We start from the raw sequence: 18,385 nt of genomic DNA on the forward strand, positions 1-18,385 counted from the left end.
TTTTTATTGAGATGTAATTCACATACCATACAATTCCCCCTTCCAAAGTTTACAAGTCAGTGGAGTTTAGTACATTCACAAGGTCGTGCAACCGTCACCACTGTCTGATTCCAGAACATTTCATCATCCCAGAAAGAAACCCCATATCTACTAGCAGTCACTCCTCACTCCCCTAACACCCAGTCCTTGGCAACCACTAATCTATTAACTACTACTAATCTGTCTCTGTAGTTTCCTATTCTGGACATTTCATATAAATGGAATCATACAATATGTGTTCTTCTGTGACTGATTTCTCTTACTTAGCATGTTTTCAAGATTTATCCATATTGTAGCATGTATCAGGACGTCACTCCTTTTTGTGGCTGGATAATATTCCATTGTATGGAAGTACCACAGTTTGTTATCCATTCATCAGTTGGTAGACATTTGGGTTGTATCCACTTTTTTTTTTTTTTTTTTTTTTTGGCTGCATTGGGTCTTTGTTGCTGCGTGCGGGCTTTCTCTAGTTGCAGCAAGCAGGAGCTACTCTTCATTGTGGTGCGCGGGCTTCTTATTGCGGTGGCTTCTCTTGCTGTGGAGCACGGGCTCTAGGCACTCGGGTTCAGTAGCTGTGGCTCGCAGGCTCTAGAGCGCAGGCCCAGTAGTTGTGGCACGCTGGCTTAGTTGCTCTGCAGCATGTGGGATCTTCGCAGACCAGGGCTCGAACCCGCGTCCCCTGCACTGGCAGGCGGATTCTTAACCACTGCGCCACCAGGGAAGTCCCTGTATCCACTTTTTGATTATTGTGAATAATGCGTCTGTGAACATTTCTGTACAGGTTTTTGTGTGAACATGTTTTCAGTTCTCTTGGCTAGATGTAAGATTGGAATTGCTCCGTCATGTGGGAACTCTGTTTAACTTTTTGAGGAACTGCCAAACTGTTTTGCAAAGCAGCTACAAAATTTTGCATTCCTACCAGCAGTGTATGAGGTTCCAATGTCTCCATCTCACCAACACTTATTACTGTCTTTTTTTACTATATCCATCCTAGTGTATGTAAAGTGGTATCTCGTTGTGATTTTTGTTTGCATTCCCTAATAACTAATGATGTTGAGCATCTACTTCTGAGAGGATAAATTTGTCACCCAAGTAGATCAAGAAGGAAGCAAGAACACTCTAGGGCATCCCATACTGTGACAAATATGAAACTTGGATAGATCTTTCTACGTACAAGGATGCATTTGAGGAGAATGACTAATAATTTTTTTGTAGCCTATGAAGTTTTCAGCTCATAAAAAAAGAAATCATTGCCGTGAAGATTCAGAAGGAAAAGTATCTCCCAAAATTATTTCCTGAGGGAAAACAAAAGGAAATCTTAGAGGATATCAGCTTAATATCCTCAGAAAGATTTAAGAAGACTTGACTTATATGAACTAGAAACAGTTTGCCATAAGAAGATGTTATGAAGAGGCTGAGATGAAGGGATAAATAAAAAGTCAGTTTATCCAGATAAGAAAATACAAGAAAAACAAAACAAATAGAATTATATATCAAGACACAAATGGTTCAATTCAATGCAGACATTTGAATCAGTGATGTAGTGAATAACTTGAGGATGTGAAGGGGAAAAAAACATATGAAAATTGAACGGAAAAAAACAAAAAAATTATTGGTAGCTGGGAGAGTAGGGGTTCAGCCTAAGAATAAGTATACCCAAAAAAGAAATAGGGATAGTTGAGATCGCTAGAGTAGTCAAATGTATTATAAATAAATACATAACAAATATGTAACAAATTTAAGAGTTATCTCAAAATCACTGGGGAAAAACTTACATGTAGACATAGTTCAGAACATTTTGTTTGATTTACAGTTATAAGAAATTGTATTCATGAAGGTAAAGAAATAGGTTACTCAACAAAGAACGACAGGGACTTCCCTGGTGGCGCAGTGGTTAAGAATCCACCTGCCAATGCAGGGGACACGGGTTCGATCCCTGGTCCGGGAATATCCCACATGCCGCGGAGCAACTAAGCCCGTGCGCCACAAATAGCGAGCCTGCGCTCTAAAGCCCGCGAGCCACGACTGCTGAGCCCACATGCTGCAACTACTGAAGCCCATGTGCCTAGAGCCCATGCTCCACAACAAGAGAAGCCACTGCAATCAGAAACCCACGCACCGCAATGAAGTGTAGACCTCGCTCGCTGCAACTAGAGAAAGCCTGCGCATGGCAACGAAGACCCAACGCAGCCAAAAATCAATCAATAAATAAATAAAATTTAAAAAAAAAAAAAGAAGAACGAGTAATAGACATGCCTGAGACAGTTACACTAAATTAAAAAAACAGAAGCGAACTATCTCCAGAATCAGAAGAGGGAAGGCTGGGACTGAAGAGTTTCACGCCAGCTCATTGTCATTTATGTCGGAAACAATAGAAAGGCTTTTTCAGATATGTAAAATACTGGTTTATTTTCACTGACATAACTGTAGAAGGCATTCTTCCCAAATTAATATGTAGCTAATCAAAATTGCAGTGTTTTCTTCCTTTGATAAACTTTTCCCAAAGTTTGCCTGGAAGAATATTCAAGTGAAAATAACCAAAAGAATTTGGCAAGAAAATAATAACACACAAACACTGGCTTTGCAATACGTTAAAGATCAATGGAACAGAAATCCAGAAATAGACTGGAAAACAGGTAAAAACAATATATGATAAGGAAGGCGTTTAAAATTAATCAGGAAAGGAAGATTATTCAACTAGTGGTACTGGTTACCTGATGGGGAGAATCGTTCTGAGTCCTCATATCAAAGTTAATTATAGGTAAATAAAGGTACAGATATTTTTAAATGTATGCACACTGAGTGAAAGAGAACCTAAGCTTAAAAACAGCCAAAAAGGAAGTAATTGCTAGAAATGATTAAAAACCTAAACAACTAAACACTTCTATATCTGTAAAACAAAAATTAAAGGCAACAGCAAAATGGGAACTATAGCTTCCTCAAATAAAACATAATGAAGAGCTTGTAAAATTGTGAGAAGAAAAACATGAGTCTCAAATAGTAAATTACGCAAGGCTATCAAGAAACTGTTGGAAAGGAGGAACTACAGAGGGCTAAATACAAAATTTTTAAGTGCAATTTTGCTAATAATCAAAGGAATTAAAATTTAAAACAGTGAGATCATGTTTACCTGTTGTATTAGCAAACTTTTATTAACTGTCGGGGACCGTGTTGTCAGAGACGATTTCCTGTAGTACTCGTGAGAGCCTTTCTGGAAAACAGTGTGGTAGACCATATTTAAGAGCCTCAAATCTGAAACATGGGTGTGGAATTTACATCAGTGTTATTTTTAATAGTAAATAGCTTAAATGTCCTGAGAGCATGATTGGTTACATTATGGTACATCCCTGCCATTAAAAAATGGTTTATGAAGAATTTTTTAATGATATGAAAATGTTCGAATGTTAATGATGGATAAATGTAGGGAAAAATATAATTCAAAAGTGTGTAATCTCAATCATAAAAAAATTGAATAGAAAACTAATAAAAAAGAAAGCCAATTTTTTAAAGTTCTTTAATTCTTTATATATAGTATATTCTATAACATACATACATACATGTATACATATTTTTATATATAAAACACTTTGATCAAATATATAGTTTTTTTAATTGGTGAGCTTTTTTTTTTTTAATCTAATTGTTTCTGCTCTCAGCAGCTAATCCTCACAATCAAGGTATAATAATATAACCAACTGGACAGCCTTGATCTTACTAGATTTGTGGGATAGAATAAAACTTGGTTGTTTTTCTTCACAAAGATATGATGGTAGCCCGAAGTTTTTTTGTTTTTTGGGTTTTTCTTTTTTGTCTGCGTTGGGTCTTCGTTGCTGCGCGTGGGCTTTGTCTAGTTGCGGCGAGCAGGGGCTACTCTTTGTTGCGGTGCGGTGGCTTCTCCTGTTGTGGAGCACAGGCTCTAGGTGTGCAGGCTTCAGTAGTTGTGGCGCATGGGCTCAGTAGTTGTGGCGCACGGGCTTAGTTGCTCTGCGGCATGTGGGATCTTCCCGGACCAGGGCTCGTACCCGTGTCCCCTGCGTTGACAGGCAGGTTCTTAACCACTGTGCCACCAGGGAAGTCCCTAGCCTGAAGTTTTAAAAGCAACACAGAAATAAAGAAGGAATTAACAACTCCACAAAGCCAGTATTCCCAGTTATAAGAAATAAAGAGTCTCAGAAGGCGTTGGTGTCATAGTCACCTCATGAGCTTGCAGCCTCCCTCACAGCCCTGTGCTCACCCGACCTTGGGAGACGCACCCAGGCTTCTTGGAAACCTGTGCGCCTGTGGGCTGACACACCTTGCTTTACAGCCTCTCCACCTGCTCTCCCACCTCTAGAGACTACAGTAGACATTCTCTTTCCAAGGAGATTCGCCTTTGATCACAGTGCCATAAATTTAGACAGATGGCTGACCTAAAGTACAGGCCACCAGCATCTCCAGCGTTGATGAGCACCCCCGTCTGCCATCCATGGCGTGCAGTTCCTAGCTGTGGTACTTACAGTTACTGAAATCATGTCATTAGCCTCAGTCTGGCTGCCAGATCGTCCAGTTGCTTTTGAAATACTATTTTTGAAGTAGCAATTCATTTTTTTAGGTGGTAAAAAAAGGCTTGCAGCTTTATTTGTATAATGTAATTTTGCCTGGAGATATAATATTTTTGGCTGGGTTATAGGTCCTAAATTTGCCACTGAAATCGATAGGCTTGAAAGAGATTTTTTACTAAAAACTGATACATCAAGCTCCCGAAATTTAGCTATCACCTTGCTTCCACTGAGTAATTTGCATAGGCCAAGATCCACGGTCTCCAGCCTTTTTTTTCCCCTAGTATAAGCAACTCTCAGACTTTTGCCCACATGAGTTCCAATAAAATTTTCACAAGTTTTGACTCTGAAATTAGCTGATGAATAAAAGGAGCTGGTGTGTGATCACTTGCTACCACTGGAAAAACAGATAGTAAGTTCTCACCTGGAGCAGGTGAGAACGCCACTCTTCCTGAATCATTGGAAAATCTAGCAGCAGTGACCTCTAAAAGCCCAAGCCCTGGGAACAACCAGAGCTCCTGAGAAACACAGTTACTGGGGCAACAGGGATATCATGGCTGGGTGAGCCACACCCCCACACCTCCATATCAAAAACATACGGGAGCAAACAGTGGTAACACATCAGGAGGCGACTGCTGCTGATCCTGGCTCCCTTGGTGATAGCACCAAATCACACAAGCAAGTGCCTGCCACACCGAGCTTCTCTTTACTTTCTTGGGTCTGAATAGAACTGCAAATTATCAATATGAAAATCTCATATTAGTCATGCTAAATAATGGAACCAAGTTAAGATATTAGACTCTTATATAATGAGTACATTTTAAAGTAAAATAGAAGATAAAGCTTCTAGAAGCATCTATTATTAAAATGTTCCTTTAGGGCTTCCCTGGTGGCGCAGTGGTTAAGAAACCGCCTGCCAGTGCAGGGGACACGGGTTCGAGCCCTGGTCCGGGAGGATCCCACATGCCGCGGAGCAACTAAGCCCGTGTGCCACAACTACTGAGCCTGCGCTCTAGAGCCCATGCTCTACAACAAGAGAAGCCACCACAATGAAAAGCCCACGCACCACAACAAAGAGTAGCCCCCACTCAACGCAACTAAAGAAAAAGCCCGCGCGCAGCAACAAAGACCTAATGCAGCCAAAAATTAATTGATTGATTGATTGATTGATTTAAAAAATGTTCCTTTAAATGCATTATGAGCCTAATAGGCTTTTGCTTTTACATCAGGTTATCTGTGCAACGATTGCATTTGGAATGGGGATTGACAAACCTGATGTGCGATTTGTGATCCATGCATCCCTCCCTAAATCCATGGAGGGTTACTACCAAGAATCTGGCAGAGCTGGAAGAGATGGGGAAATCTCTCACTGCCTGCTCTTCTATACCTACCATGATGTGACCAGACTGAAGAGGCTTATACTAAGTAAGCTGAGCTCCATCGGGGACACATGCTGTCCTCCTCAGTCTCGTGATTGTCATCTACCCCTGCAGTTGTGGTGTTTTGGGTCCAGTTTTCCTTAAAATAGAGGCACTTAGATAGATATGGAAGTTTTATTTTAGTTCATGTTTACGATAAAAGTATTACATGCTTGTTATGTAAAATTCAAATGATACAGATGTGTTGAAGGCTGAAAATTTTCCAAATCATGCCTCGTATGCAGTCCTGCCCTAAGAAATAACTCCAGTTACTGATTTCCTTTGTATCCTTCCAGGCCCAATTTTTGCATGCATCCTTGTATGTAACATATTTCAAACATGCAGAAAGGTAAAATGGAAAAAAATAATGAATTGTCACGTACCACCGTCCAGGTTAGGAAATAAAACCCCTACATAGCCCCCTCCTATCTCATCCCTTTACCTCTTCATTGGAGTTAGGCAATATCTTATATTTGATATTTACCTTTCCCAAATGCAGGTTTTTTACAATATAAATGCGATTCCATTATATGTGCTTTTTTTTTTCCTAAGATGTAGTTGATTTACAGTATTATTATAAGTTTCAGGTGTACAACGTAGTGATTCACAATTTTTAAAGGTTATACTCTATTTATAGTTATTATATAAATGTGCTTTTTTAATATGTATATGTTGACCTGATTTTTTTTCCAGTCAACACTAGGGTGTAATTATGACTCCAACTAGTACACATAGCTTGACTACATAGAATTCCATAGTATGATATTCCATGTTTATTGAACCAGTCCCCTTCTAATAGGTAAATAAGTAAAATTGCCTCTTTTGAGACCACTTTTGAATAAACTCTGGCAGAGATACTGAGCACCGGAAATGGCACTTACCAAGCTCTGTGCCAAGTAATGTTCACCTTATTTGCTTGTAACCACTAGCTTTTGAGATAGTCCCATGAGAAAAGTGAGCTTCAGAAAGGTTTTGTAACTTGCCCCCAAGAGCAGCAGCAGCGGTAAGGGGAAGGGTAGTGATAATGATGATAAAGTTTCCTTAGCACTTACTATATGCTGCTGTCTTAAATGCTTTACGTATATCACTTCATTTAATCTTCACAACAACCCTAAAAGATGCTACTATTATTCTCCTCGTTTTACAGAAGAGGAAAATGAGATACAGAGCTAGGTAAGTGGCAGAGCCCTGATGGAATCCAGGTTCATCTGATTGCAAAGTCCATGTCCCTTGCACTATACCAAGATAATTCTCAGTGCAAAAATGAAACTTTTAAACTTAGTGCATCCATTTGTGTTTTTAAGCAGAACCTATATTAAGTTAGGTCCAAATAATTTAGTAAGTATTTAAATGCTAAACACTTAGCAACCATTTGAAAAAAATAATACTCATAAACCAGAAAAAAAATTTTTTATTTCATTTTTAACTAACAACAATTGCTTACAAATGAAAAGTATGTACATGTTGTTCTCAAACCTTGGAATCAGATTGGACACTGCCACCCTCATTTCCTGTTTCACATTGATTTTTTGGAGGTACTTATTTTTATCATAGCAACTGCCAAAATTTCAGCTTCACAATGTCATTAGAAGGAAAGTAGCACATCATAAACTACCTCCAACTAGTTGCTTGTGTGGTGTTCAACAGGTGTCAGGTATTGCTGTGTTTCCCTTAAATTTAAAACACCTGCCAGCACCCCTGTGAGTTCATTGCAGCACCCACCCCAGCCCTGGGGGGTCCTTGGTACATAGTTTCAGAACCACTGGCTTAACCACTTTGATCCCAGATACTCGGGGAGATGCACAGCCCACTGCCATGGCTCCATGCTCTGCTTACTTTGGATGCTGGGTTCAGTACATCCTTGTCTGATAAATATAGTAAATATAATTCAGATATTTATCGTTGGGAATAATGAAGAGCTGCAAAATTTTTTCAGCTACTCCTGACAACCTATGCTTATTCCTGCAAAACTACAATCTTGAAGATGAACATAAATATTCAGTTAATTATAATATAGATTCATGTCATGTTGATATATAATGCTATGAATAATGTTATTTCATTTAATATTTAAAGTTATACGAACCTATTCTAAAAGTGATATTCTTTTCTATTTTTCTACTCTAATAAGTATGTTTACTATGTTCTTCATCTCTTTTAGTGGAAAAAGATGGAAACCGTCATACGAAAGAGACTCACTTCAATAATTTGTATAGTATGGTACATTACTGCGAAAATATAACAGAATGCAGGAGAATACAGCTTTTGGCTTACTTTGGCGAAAATGGATTTAATCCTTATTTTTGTAAGAAATACCCAGATGTTTCTTGTGATAATTGCTGTAAAACAAAGGTAAAATAAGAAAGTTTTAAATTCTTTGTGATAAGGAACTTGACAAGATTTTTTTTTTTTCTTCTCTTAATTTAGAAAAGTTAGATACAAGTTAGATTGCAGTAAGTGGGTCCTAGGGATTTTAACAAGGGGACGATGGCTTCCTCCCCATGTTAATTGGGAATAGAAACATTTTAATAGTATTTCTGTGGAATATCCATAGAACTATTTTAATAGTATTTCTGTGGAATATCCATAGAACTATTTTAATAGTATTTCTGTGGAATATCCGTAGAACATTTTAATAGTATTTCTGTGGAATATCCGTAGAACTATCTAGTTCTACGGATATTCCACAGAAATACTATTAAACAGACTAGACCTGTTTTGGTGGTTTATAGGATATTTAAGAAATATCATTAATCTGTAAATACCCAAAAAGATCCAGCGTGGGCAGGTAGAATATTTTACATTCAACTCTAATTATATTTAAACATCTTCATTCTCAAAAGGGTTATAACTAGTGTACTATGTGTTTGAATTCAGATCAATTAGATTACTCTGTAAACTGGTTTTTAAAAAACTGTAAAGAGTAAGGGCAATAGCTTCAGGATGAGTTTGCTATCATCTGTCCTAAAAATAACTTTGGGAGGTTGTTAAATTCAATCGTTAGGTACTGTATTGTACCTATCATGGTAATTCTACGTTTTAATGTCTACTGTACTTCACAGTTTACAGAGCATTTTCACAGTTGATATATTATTTGAAATATCTGCAAGGTGCTGGGGATTCACATATGAACATGATATAGGCCAATTCACAGACGGGAGGGGAGACAGACATGTATGTATTCATATCACTGTGATACCGTAGGCAGCGCTAGCCAAGCAGAGGGTGATTTACTCTCTCTTGGGGTGGAATCTGTGGATTTATGGCCATCTCAACCCCCCACACCCCACTCTGTAAACATTGCTAATCAGTTCACTCATTAAACAAATATTTGTTGAATGCCTGCTCTGTGATAGGCAATGTTCTAGGAGTTTGGGATACATCACTGAACAAAATATAAAGATCCCTACTCTTGTGGAGCTTACATTCTAGCAGAGGGAGGCTGAATAAAGACAATATACATTATAAGTACATGTTAAGAGGAAAGAACTTTGATGAAAAGTACAGCAGTGTAAGGAGTCAGGAATGATGAATGGGGTGCAGGATGCAGTGGCCCAGGGAAGTCTTACTGCAAAGATGAGACCTGAGCGAAGACTTGAAGAAAGGAGTTAGCTGAGCAGCTCTCAAATACGGATGTTCTTCGCTAAAGCCAAAACCAGAGGCCCTGAGGTGGGGGGCATGCCTGTGCCTTTGAGGGGTAGTGAGGGAGCTCACGTGCCTGCCCAGGGGGAGAGGTGAGGCCGGCCAGAACGGTGCCTGGAGGGCTGAGAAACTGGAAGAGTGGAGCAGCCCTCAGCTGAGACGTTCGGGGAAGGCTGGCAGGGAAGATCAGGAGTTTGGTCTGGGGTGTAGTGAGTTAGATATGTCTTGGATCCAGCAATTCTGAAGAGAGGCTGGTGGTACCATAACTCTGGGAGTGGTTGGCATATAGTTGAATTTGAAGTCATGAAAGCAGATGAAATCTTCACTGGTATAAGTTTAGACAGAAGAAAAGAAAACCAAAGACTGAGCCCTGAGACTTGAAGAGGTTGAGGAGAAGAGGAAGAACTAGGAAAGGAGACCAGGAAAGAGAACAAGTGAGGTAGGAGGAAGACCAAAGCAACTAAGCGTAGGAGTGCATCAGGGAGGAGGGAGCGCTACCTAGTCACCTGCTGCTGCCGAGCCAAGTACCATAAGTCACCGTTGGGTTTAGCACCGCGGAAATATGGGACCTGGACTTGACCAGTTTCAGTGGAGAGGGGCAAAATTGGAGGCAGTGCATATGGAGAATTCTTTCAAGTTTTGCTTCAAGGATGAACAGAGAAATGAAACCGTAGCTGCCAGGGGAAGTGGAGTCAAGAAGAGACAGGAGAAATAACATATTTGTGTGCTGATAGGAACGTACCTACGGAGGATGGAAATTGATGTGTGAGGAGAGGGAAGAATTGCTGAAGCAGTGTCCCTGAGTAAGCAAGGGGGCTTGGGAGCTAGTGCAAAAGGACAAAGACTGGCTTAGACAGGAGCTTGGGTAGTTCGTCTATAGTAACAGGAAGTAAGAAGAGAAAATGCGGGGCAGGTGCTGGGGATGGACGTAGTGAAGGAAGTTTTGAAAGCTCTCTTCCGATTGTTTGTTTCCTCAGCAAAGTAAGAGGCAAGGTAGTCAGCTGACAGGACAAGAGTGGGGATTGAAGAGAAAGGAGAAAGTGTGAGATTGTCATCTAAGACGGAGTCAGCAAACTTTATCTTAAAGAGCCAGAGGGTGGTAAATATTGGCTTGGCCAAAAAGTTCATTCGGGTTTCCATACGATCTTATGGAAAAACCCAAACGAACTTTTTGGCCAACCCAACATTTCAGGCTTTGTGGGCAGTCTCTGTCACAACTACTCAATTCTGCTATTTTAGCCCAAAAGCAGACATAAATACACCGATTTTTCCATAGTTGTGTTCCAATAAAATTTGATTTACAAAAACAGGCGTACAGCTCATGGGCCGTAATTTGCTGACTGCTATTCTAAGAGAATGAGGGAGAGATAGACTAAGCATGTATCATTGATTACCTGGCAGCATTAAGGATCCACTTGAGGTTTGTGGCCCTGTACTGAAAGTGAAAACAGTCGGCATAGTTGTGTGTGTTTCTCCTGCCAAGTTCAGCTACACAGGTGTAGGCATGGAATGGTGGAGAACTGGATCTCGTGTTTTGTCAAACAGTGTGACCCAAGGGCAGGGGAGTTGAAGGTATATGAAAGGTTATGTTATAATGATCGGCTCTGGAATTGAAGCTGAACATCTGAGGACGAGGATCAATGGATAGGCTGTCCCAGTGGATTGCTGGAGTCAGAAACTAGATGGCGTGAGTTAGAAAGGCAGGAGGTAGCGGTCAGAGAACAAAAGGGTTGCTGATACTAGTAAGGCTGGGTAGTGGGTGTGACCATGGGAGTGAGGGGCTGACATATGTGGAGGACAGGATCACTGGAGTACAGGAGATCAAGTTGCCAAAGGCCAAGGTGTGGGAGGATCATCTCTGTACACTAGTCACCAAGAATTAAGGCAGGAATGATGTTGGAGAGAGTGATGGGGCACTCTTTCGTGATGATGCCAGATAGAGCCTCAGAATCACTACCAATTGTTAGTATAGGACAAGAAACCTATTTGTCTTCAGGACTGTGGTGGATGAACAAGGATTAGAAGGTAGAGGAACTGCATATACAGAGGCACAGAAGCATGATGCAGCTTTTGAGAACTGCAGGTGCTTAGTATTGCTAGGTTAGAGAACTAGGATAGACGATAGCAAAAGACCACATAGTAATGGTAGGCAGAGTTTGGAGACAACTGAGGGGAATGAGAAAGGGAACTGACCGGAGGTGATAAAAAGGATTGACTGTGGCACCAAAGACCCAAAAGAGATCAGAACTCATACATCTGCATGGTTGGACAATGTTTTTCATCCCTAAAGGTCACCATCCAGTAAGTGACCGAAAGAGGTATGAAGGGTTTTGAAAGAAAAAGAATATTTCTACCCACTGAGTGCTCTCAGGTAACTGTCTGTGAAACAGAAATGAAATAGATATGGTAGAGTGCTAATTACTGTAGACACAAGGTTAATATAAGAACTTAGAAAAGAATGAACATTTGAAACTTCCTTGGTTTTTGGTCTTGGTTTTAGCCTGGAAATGGTTTATTGTGGGACTGTTACAGTTAGTATTAAATCCTAGCAATCTAGGTATCGGTATCTTAATTATAGCAAAAGGTAATCTCTTTTTATTCTTATATTATCTCTTATTATAATAAGATAATAATCTCTTATTATCTCTTATAGGATTATAAGACAAGAGATGTGACTGATGATGTAAAAAATATTGTAAGATTTGTTCAAGAACACAGTTCATCACAAGGAACAAGAAATATAAAACATGTAGGTCCTTCTGGGAGATTTACTATGAATATGCTGGTTGACATTTTCTTGGGTAAGTCATATGTTTTATTGTTAGAGTTACATCGATTAAAATGGAACATCTAGGGAATTCCCTGGTGGTCCAGTGGTTAGGACTCTGCACTTCCACTGCAGGGGGCGCAGGTTCAATCCCTGGTCAGGGAACTAAGAGCGCACAAGCTGCACGGCACAGCCAAAAAAAAAAAAAAAAAAAAAAAAAAGTTGAACCTCTAAAGAATTCATTACAAGTACATAAAAAAAACTCTTCTATTTTCTTATAGAAGCTAAGAGTTTTAGAATAAAACCTTTTTGAGTAACAAAAGAAAATCAGTTTTTATGAATTATTACCAATTATTTTTATAGAATTTATGTAAGTCCCTAAGATGAGTGTCCACAAACAAAAATGAAAATAATAAAGTTTATACAATTTCATCTGAGTGAATGGAATATAACTTCCCTGGAGAATTACCCATTGACTGACTTCCAGTTCAGGATGGCAGCCTGAGCATAAGTATCTGTCTTCTTTTTTCGCTTGAGGCCCCATTAAAATAGTAGCAAGGAAATAAAATGAGGATTAAATCCATAACAGCATAGAAAACCAGAAAGAGACCATCATCAGATTAGAGGTTTTAAAAATCTTTGACGAAATGGATGGAAGCATATTGAAAAATGGAATGAAATGCAGTAAATCACAATGCACAATAAATGTAGAGAAAGTTATAGCAGAGGGGCTGTCAACCAGGCAGAACCCCATTATCACCAGGCCGACTCAGACTTGGAAGCTCAGAGGCCTGGGGGGTGGGAGTAAAAGCAGAGGAGCCAAAAATAGGAGGGGACGGTTAAAAGAAAGTCTGCTCACAAAAGAACTGCATGGAATACCAGCCTGCAGTTGATTCTAGAACAAAGATAAACAAACTGTTTGAGGAGTAGAAAGACAGCTGAGCTGGGGGCCAGCGCCCCTAAGTGGCATTTGGGGGCCACCCAGCCCACTTACCCTAAAGCAAACCTGGTAACTAGATATCCCCATTCAGGGGAGGAATTTGGGGGGAAATAGACCTAGATATAAAATAACAAGAAATCCACCTAAAAAGTTTAACGTGGTCCCTAAAGACTAAATATAAATAGACAATCAAGGGGACTTCCCTGGTGGTCCAGTGGTTAAGAATCCATCTTGCAATGCAGGGGACGCCAGTTCGATCCCTGGTCAGGGAACTAAGATCCCACATGCCGCAGGGCAACTAAGCCCACGCACCACAACTACTGAGCCCCACTACTGAGCCCACGTGCCACAACTAGAGAGAAACCCGTACGCTGAAGGAAGAGCCCGTGCACTGTAACTAAGACCTGATGCAGCCATAAATAAATAAATAAATAATCTTTAAAAAAAAAAGACAGTCACGAGAAAGACCAAGGGACTTCCCTGGCGGTCCAGTGGTTAGAACTCCGCACTTCCACTGCAGGGGGCGAGGGTTTGATCCCTGGTCTGGGAATTAAGATCCTGTGAGCCGCGAGGTGCAGCCAAAAAGAAAAAAGCGAAAGACCAAATAAGTAGCATATTTGACCCTGGGGATAGAGATAATTTAGAAAATAAGCAATAGCTTCGGGGATGTGGGAGGGGAAACTCCTGATTAGTATCTTCATAAAGACTTAAATAATAATAGAATGTTACAGAAAGAGCTGTTAAAAATTTTAAATGATTGACGCAAGTAAATTTAGTGGAAAGGTTGGAAGATAAAGTCAAGAAAATTTTCTTAAGACCTGAGCAAAAGGCTATATGGAAAATGTGAGAGACAAAATATAGATCAATTCTTAGGAGATGTAAAATCTGACAAATAAAATTTTGAAATAGAAAGTAGAGAGAGGGAATTATCAAACCAATGATAAAAGAAAATTTCCCAGAATGGAAAAGAAAAAAACCTTAATTAAAATGCCCACTTGGGGGGCTTCCCTGGTGGCGCAGTGGTTGAGAGTCTGCCTGCCAATGCAGGGGACGCGGGTTCGAGCCCTGGTCTGGGAGGATCCCAGATGCCGCGGAGCAACTAGGCCCGTGAGCCACTATTACTGAGCCTGCGCGTCTGGAGCCCGTGCTCCGCAACGAGAGGCCGCGATAGTGAGAGGCCCGCGCACCGCGATGAAGAGTGGCCCCCGCTTGCCGCAACTAGGGAAGGCCCTCGCACAGAAACGAAGACCCAGCACAGCCATAAATTAATTAATTAATTAATTAATTAATTTTAAAAAAATGCCCACTTGGGGAGTTCCTTGGTGGTCTAGTGGCTAGGATTCAGTGTTTTCACTGCTGTGGCCTGGGTTCAGTCCCTGGTCGGGGAGCTGAGATCCCACAAGCCACGCGGCATGGCCAAAATTTTTTTTTAAATGCCCACTTAATGCTAAATAAGATGCTTTATAAGATGACATTTAAGAATACCAAGAGTAACGAGATGTTAGGGAAGAAAAACTTTTTCTCCACTCTGTTATATTTAATTGTTGGGGACATTAGCAAGAGAAAAGACAGATTTAATCACGTATGTGTGGGAGTTGATAGAAAATGTGACTCAAAGGGACAATTAGAATTTGAGGCTTGTATACCATTTTAATAGGGGAAGTAGAGGCAGGGGAAGGGTTAGGAGGAAACAAATGACTTGAGGGAAAGATAAATGGGCCCTTAGGAGAAAGATAGCGGGGAGACATGGCAGTTTTTGTGACAGTGTCTGTTTAGGTGTTGTGTGGAGACTTCTCATCTCCAATGATAAGAGTCAGTTTTCTCTGGTTGCTCCTGGGGAGGGGATTTAAGACAACTGAGTTCTTTTGGGAGTCTCTGCTTTTTGGCAGATGGATTTCAGAAATTCAGGTACCTTCTGCTCAAAATAATTTTTATGCCACTGTGGCATGTTCTGGACCCCTTCAGAGATACTCCAGAAAGCTTTGGAAAGAAAAAACAAACCAAAACCAAACTGACATCAGATTAATGTCAGTAGCCCTGGAGACTAGAAGGCAAAGAAGGTGATATGATGTATACCATAAACAGGGGAACTGACCCATGGGTCCAGTGAGAAGAAATCCCAGAGTCACAGCTATGCAGCAGGTCCAGTAAGCAGTCTGTACAAATTGTAACAGAAAGTCGGGAAAAATAAGTCCCAAGCAATATAGAGAAAGAACAAGAAATGAATTTTTTTATTGATGACAGTAAAGAACACAAATGTTACTTCTCAACAGCAAAAGGAGAAAGGCACTTAGAAACTCCTGGGGAGGGACTTCCCTGGCGGTCCAGTGGTTAAGACTTCGCCTTCCAATGCAGGGGGTGCGGGTTCAATCCCTGGTCGGGGACCTAAGATCCCACATGCCTTGGGGCCAAAAAATGGAAACATAAAAAACAGAAGCAATATTGTAACAAATTAAATAAAGACTTTAAAAATGGCTCACAGCAAAAAAAAAATCTTTAAAAAAAAAAGAAACTCCCGGGGAAAGATTATAAAAGAGAGCCAAGGTCAAATAGAAAACAAAAGAATTGGCTGCATGATTTTGAGTAATTAATAAAATGTACAAAAAAATAATCCGTTTGTCTGAATACAGTGAACATCCTCCTTAGAGTTGCACAAGAGTCATGAGTTCTAAGTGGGGAAGGAAGCTTGTTGTAATATAAATGTTACTGATTAGCTACAATAGAGTCAATGTATAGACTTAAACATGGTTAGAGAACAGAGCAGGATATAGACGTTAATCTTGATGTAAAAATAAAAGTACAATAAATAAAAATAAAAGGGGGGACTTCCCTGGTGGCGCAGTGGTTAAGAATCCACCTGCCAGTGCAGGGGACACAGGTTCGAGCCCTGGTCCAGGAAGATCCCACATGCTGCGGAGCAACTAAGCCCGTGCGCCACAACTACTGAGCCTGCGCTCTAGAGCCTCCGAGCCACAACTGCTGAGCCTGCATGCCACAACTACTGAAGCCTGCGTGCCTAGAGCCTGTGCTCCGCAACAAGAGAAGCCACCGCAATGAGAAGCCCGCGCACTGCAACAAAGAGTAGCCCCTGCTCGCCACACCTAGAGAAAACCCGCGCGCAGCAATGAAGACCCAGTGCAGCCAAAAATAAATTAATTTAAATAAATAAATAAATAAATAAAAATAAAAGAGGAGTATATGGACAGCTTGGGGTGCTGGTAGCCTCCTACATAGTGGGGAGGGAGAGTGGTCAGACACTCTAAAGTTACCCCAAAAATCAATAGATGAACCAGTATTATGTAACTAGCAAAATTCAGGGCAGGGTAAAGTGAAGAGGGTGGTATAAATGAGATAAAGCCTCATCTTTCATTGTGAAGGGTCAATATATAAATGTCAGGTGGTGATTCTGGCCAGTGGAATGACAGCAAGAGTATGGGTTCCATGCAGAGGTAACCACCAGAAGAGCTGAAAACAAGCTATTTAAAAAGTGATTGCCGGAACTTCCCTAGCGATCCAGTGGTTAAGACTGTGCTTCCACTGCAGGGGGCGCGGGTTTGACCAGGGATCAGGGAACTAAGATCCCACATGCTGCGATGCACAGCCAAAAAAAATTAAAAATAAAAAAAATTAAATTTTTTAAAAAAAGTGATTGCTTTGGAGAGGAGTAAGACTAGGGAGGGGAAGGGTGGAACAGAGGAGTGTTGCTTTTAATTATAAACCCTCCTGTGCTATATTGTATTTTTTTCCTATGTACGTGTATTACTTTAATTGAAAATCTATAAAGCAATTAAAAAATTAATAGCCTAGATTGGAGTAGGAAGATGGTTTGTTCAGTTTCTCAGCTGTGTCTCCTGGATCTGCACATTTCTCAGGACAAAGCAGCTTTTAATGGTGGTCTTCCCTTTCTGGATTCTTGCCTACTCCTAGTTTGGACTCTTTTGGGGGTACAAGGGGTTGCAGATAAAATAATTTGTTATAAGAATGATACATGATCATTCTACATTATAATATGTAGAAAATCGAAAAATACAAATAACTCCCCAAAAAACTGCTAATGTTTTAATGTGTGTTTGCTGACAATCACATATTTATCATATTGTATGTACAGTTTCTGTCATTTTTATATAACAGGATATAAGCATTTTCTTTTTTTTTTATTCTTAAGTAGTTTTTAATTTATATTTTATCATATTGATGAAATGTATTTAAATAGTTTTATTTTAGGACATATTTTTCTATTGTAAATAGTGATGTGATAAATAGCCTTTTAAATACACCCTCCTCTACATCTCTGTTTGTACCTTTCATGTAGATTGCTAAGTCAGACATTTTTCTGACACATTCTTCAGTTTCTCCTTAGCTCTTATGTGTTTTTTAAGAAAATTGTTTACGTTTCGTCCAGATTTCGTAGTTATCCTCAACACTAGGGTTGGTCCACATCAGCCAGCCCGTTACCAGAGCAGTAGTCCTGCCCCAGGAATGTGACATTTCAGGGATATAAATCACTTGAAGAAGGAAAAACGAATCATTCAGCATCTATGACCAGAAGCCATCTGAAATTTACAATAATGTAATTATTTGGAACTCTTAAAATAGAGCTAAAGCTTTACAAAGTAATTGTTAATTCTGATTATAATCAGTGTCACAAGCCTTCTTAAGTAGATTGTTATAATAAAATTGTGAGGCTTCCCTGGTGGCACAGTGGTTAAGAATACGCTTGCCAAGGCAGGGGACACGGGTTCGAGCCCTGGTCCGGGAGGATCCCACATGCCGCGGAGCAGCTAAGCCCGTGCTCCACAAGTACTGAGCCTGCGCTCTAGAGCCCGCGAGCCACAACTACTGAGCCCACGTGCCACACAACTCCTGAAGCCCACGCGCCTAGAACCTGTGCTCCGCAACAAGAAAAGTCACTGCAATGAGAAGCCTGCACACCACAAGGAAGAGTAGCCCCCGCTTGCTACAACTAGAGAAAGCCCGTGCGCAGCAACGAAGACCCAACGCAGCCAAAAAAATAAATAAACAAATAAATAAAATTTTTTTT

General features: G+C 40.3%; 1 protein-coding gene across 1 annotated transcript in view; it reads left to right on the top strand.

Annotated features, from left to right (window-relative positions):
* Positions 1 to 18,385, top strand: part of BLM (BLM RecQ like helicase) — an 88,998-nt gene that overhangs the window by 59,650 nt on the left and 10,963 nt on the right. Inside the window, exons 15-17 of the mRNA XM_061181761.1 lie at positions 5,807 to 6,002; positions 8,157 to 8,347; positions 12,291 to 12,438. Coding sequence (XP_061037744.1) covers positions 5,807 to 6,002; positions 8,157 to 8,347; positions 12,291 to 12,438 — 535 coding nt within the window. The remainder of the gene's footprint in view (positions 1 to 5,806; positions 6,003 to 8,156; positions 8,348 to 12,290; positions 12,439 to 18,385) is intronic.

The sequence above is a fragment of the Eubalaena glacialis genome, chromosome 2 (assembly GCF_028564815.1).
Source record: "Eubalaena glacialis isolate mEubGla1 chromosome 2, mEubGla1.1.hap2.+ XY, whole genome shotgun sequence".
Lineage (NCBI taxonomy): Eukaryota > Metazoa > Chordata > Mammalia > Artiodactyla > Balaenidae > Eubalaena > Eubalaena glacialis.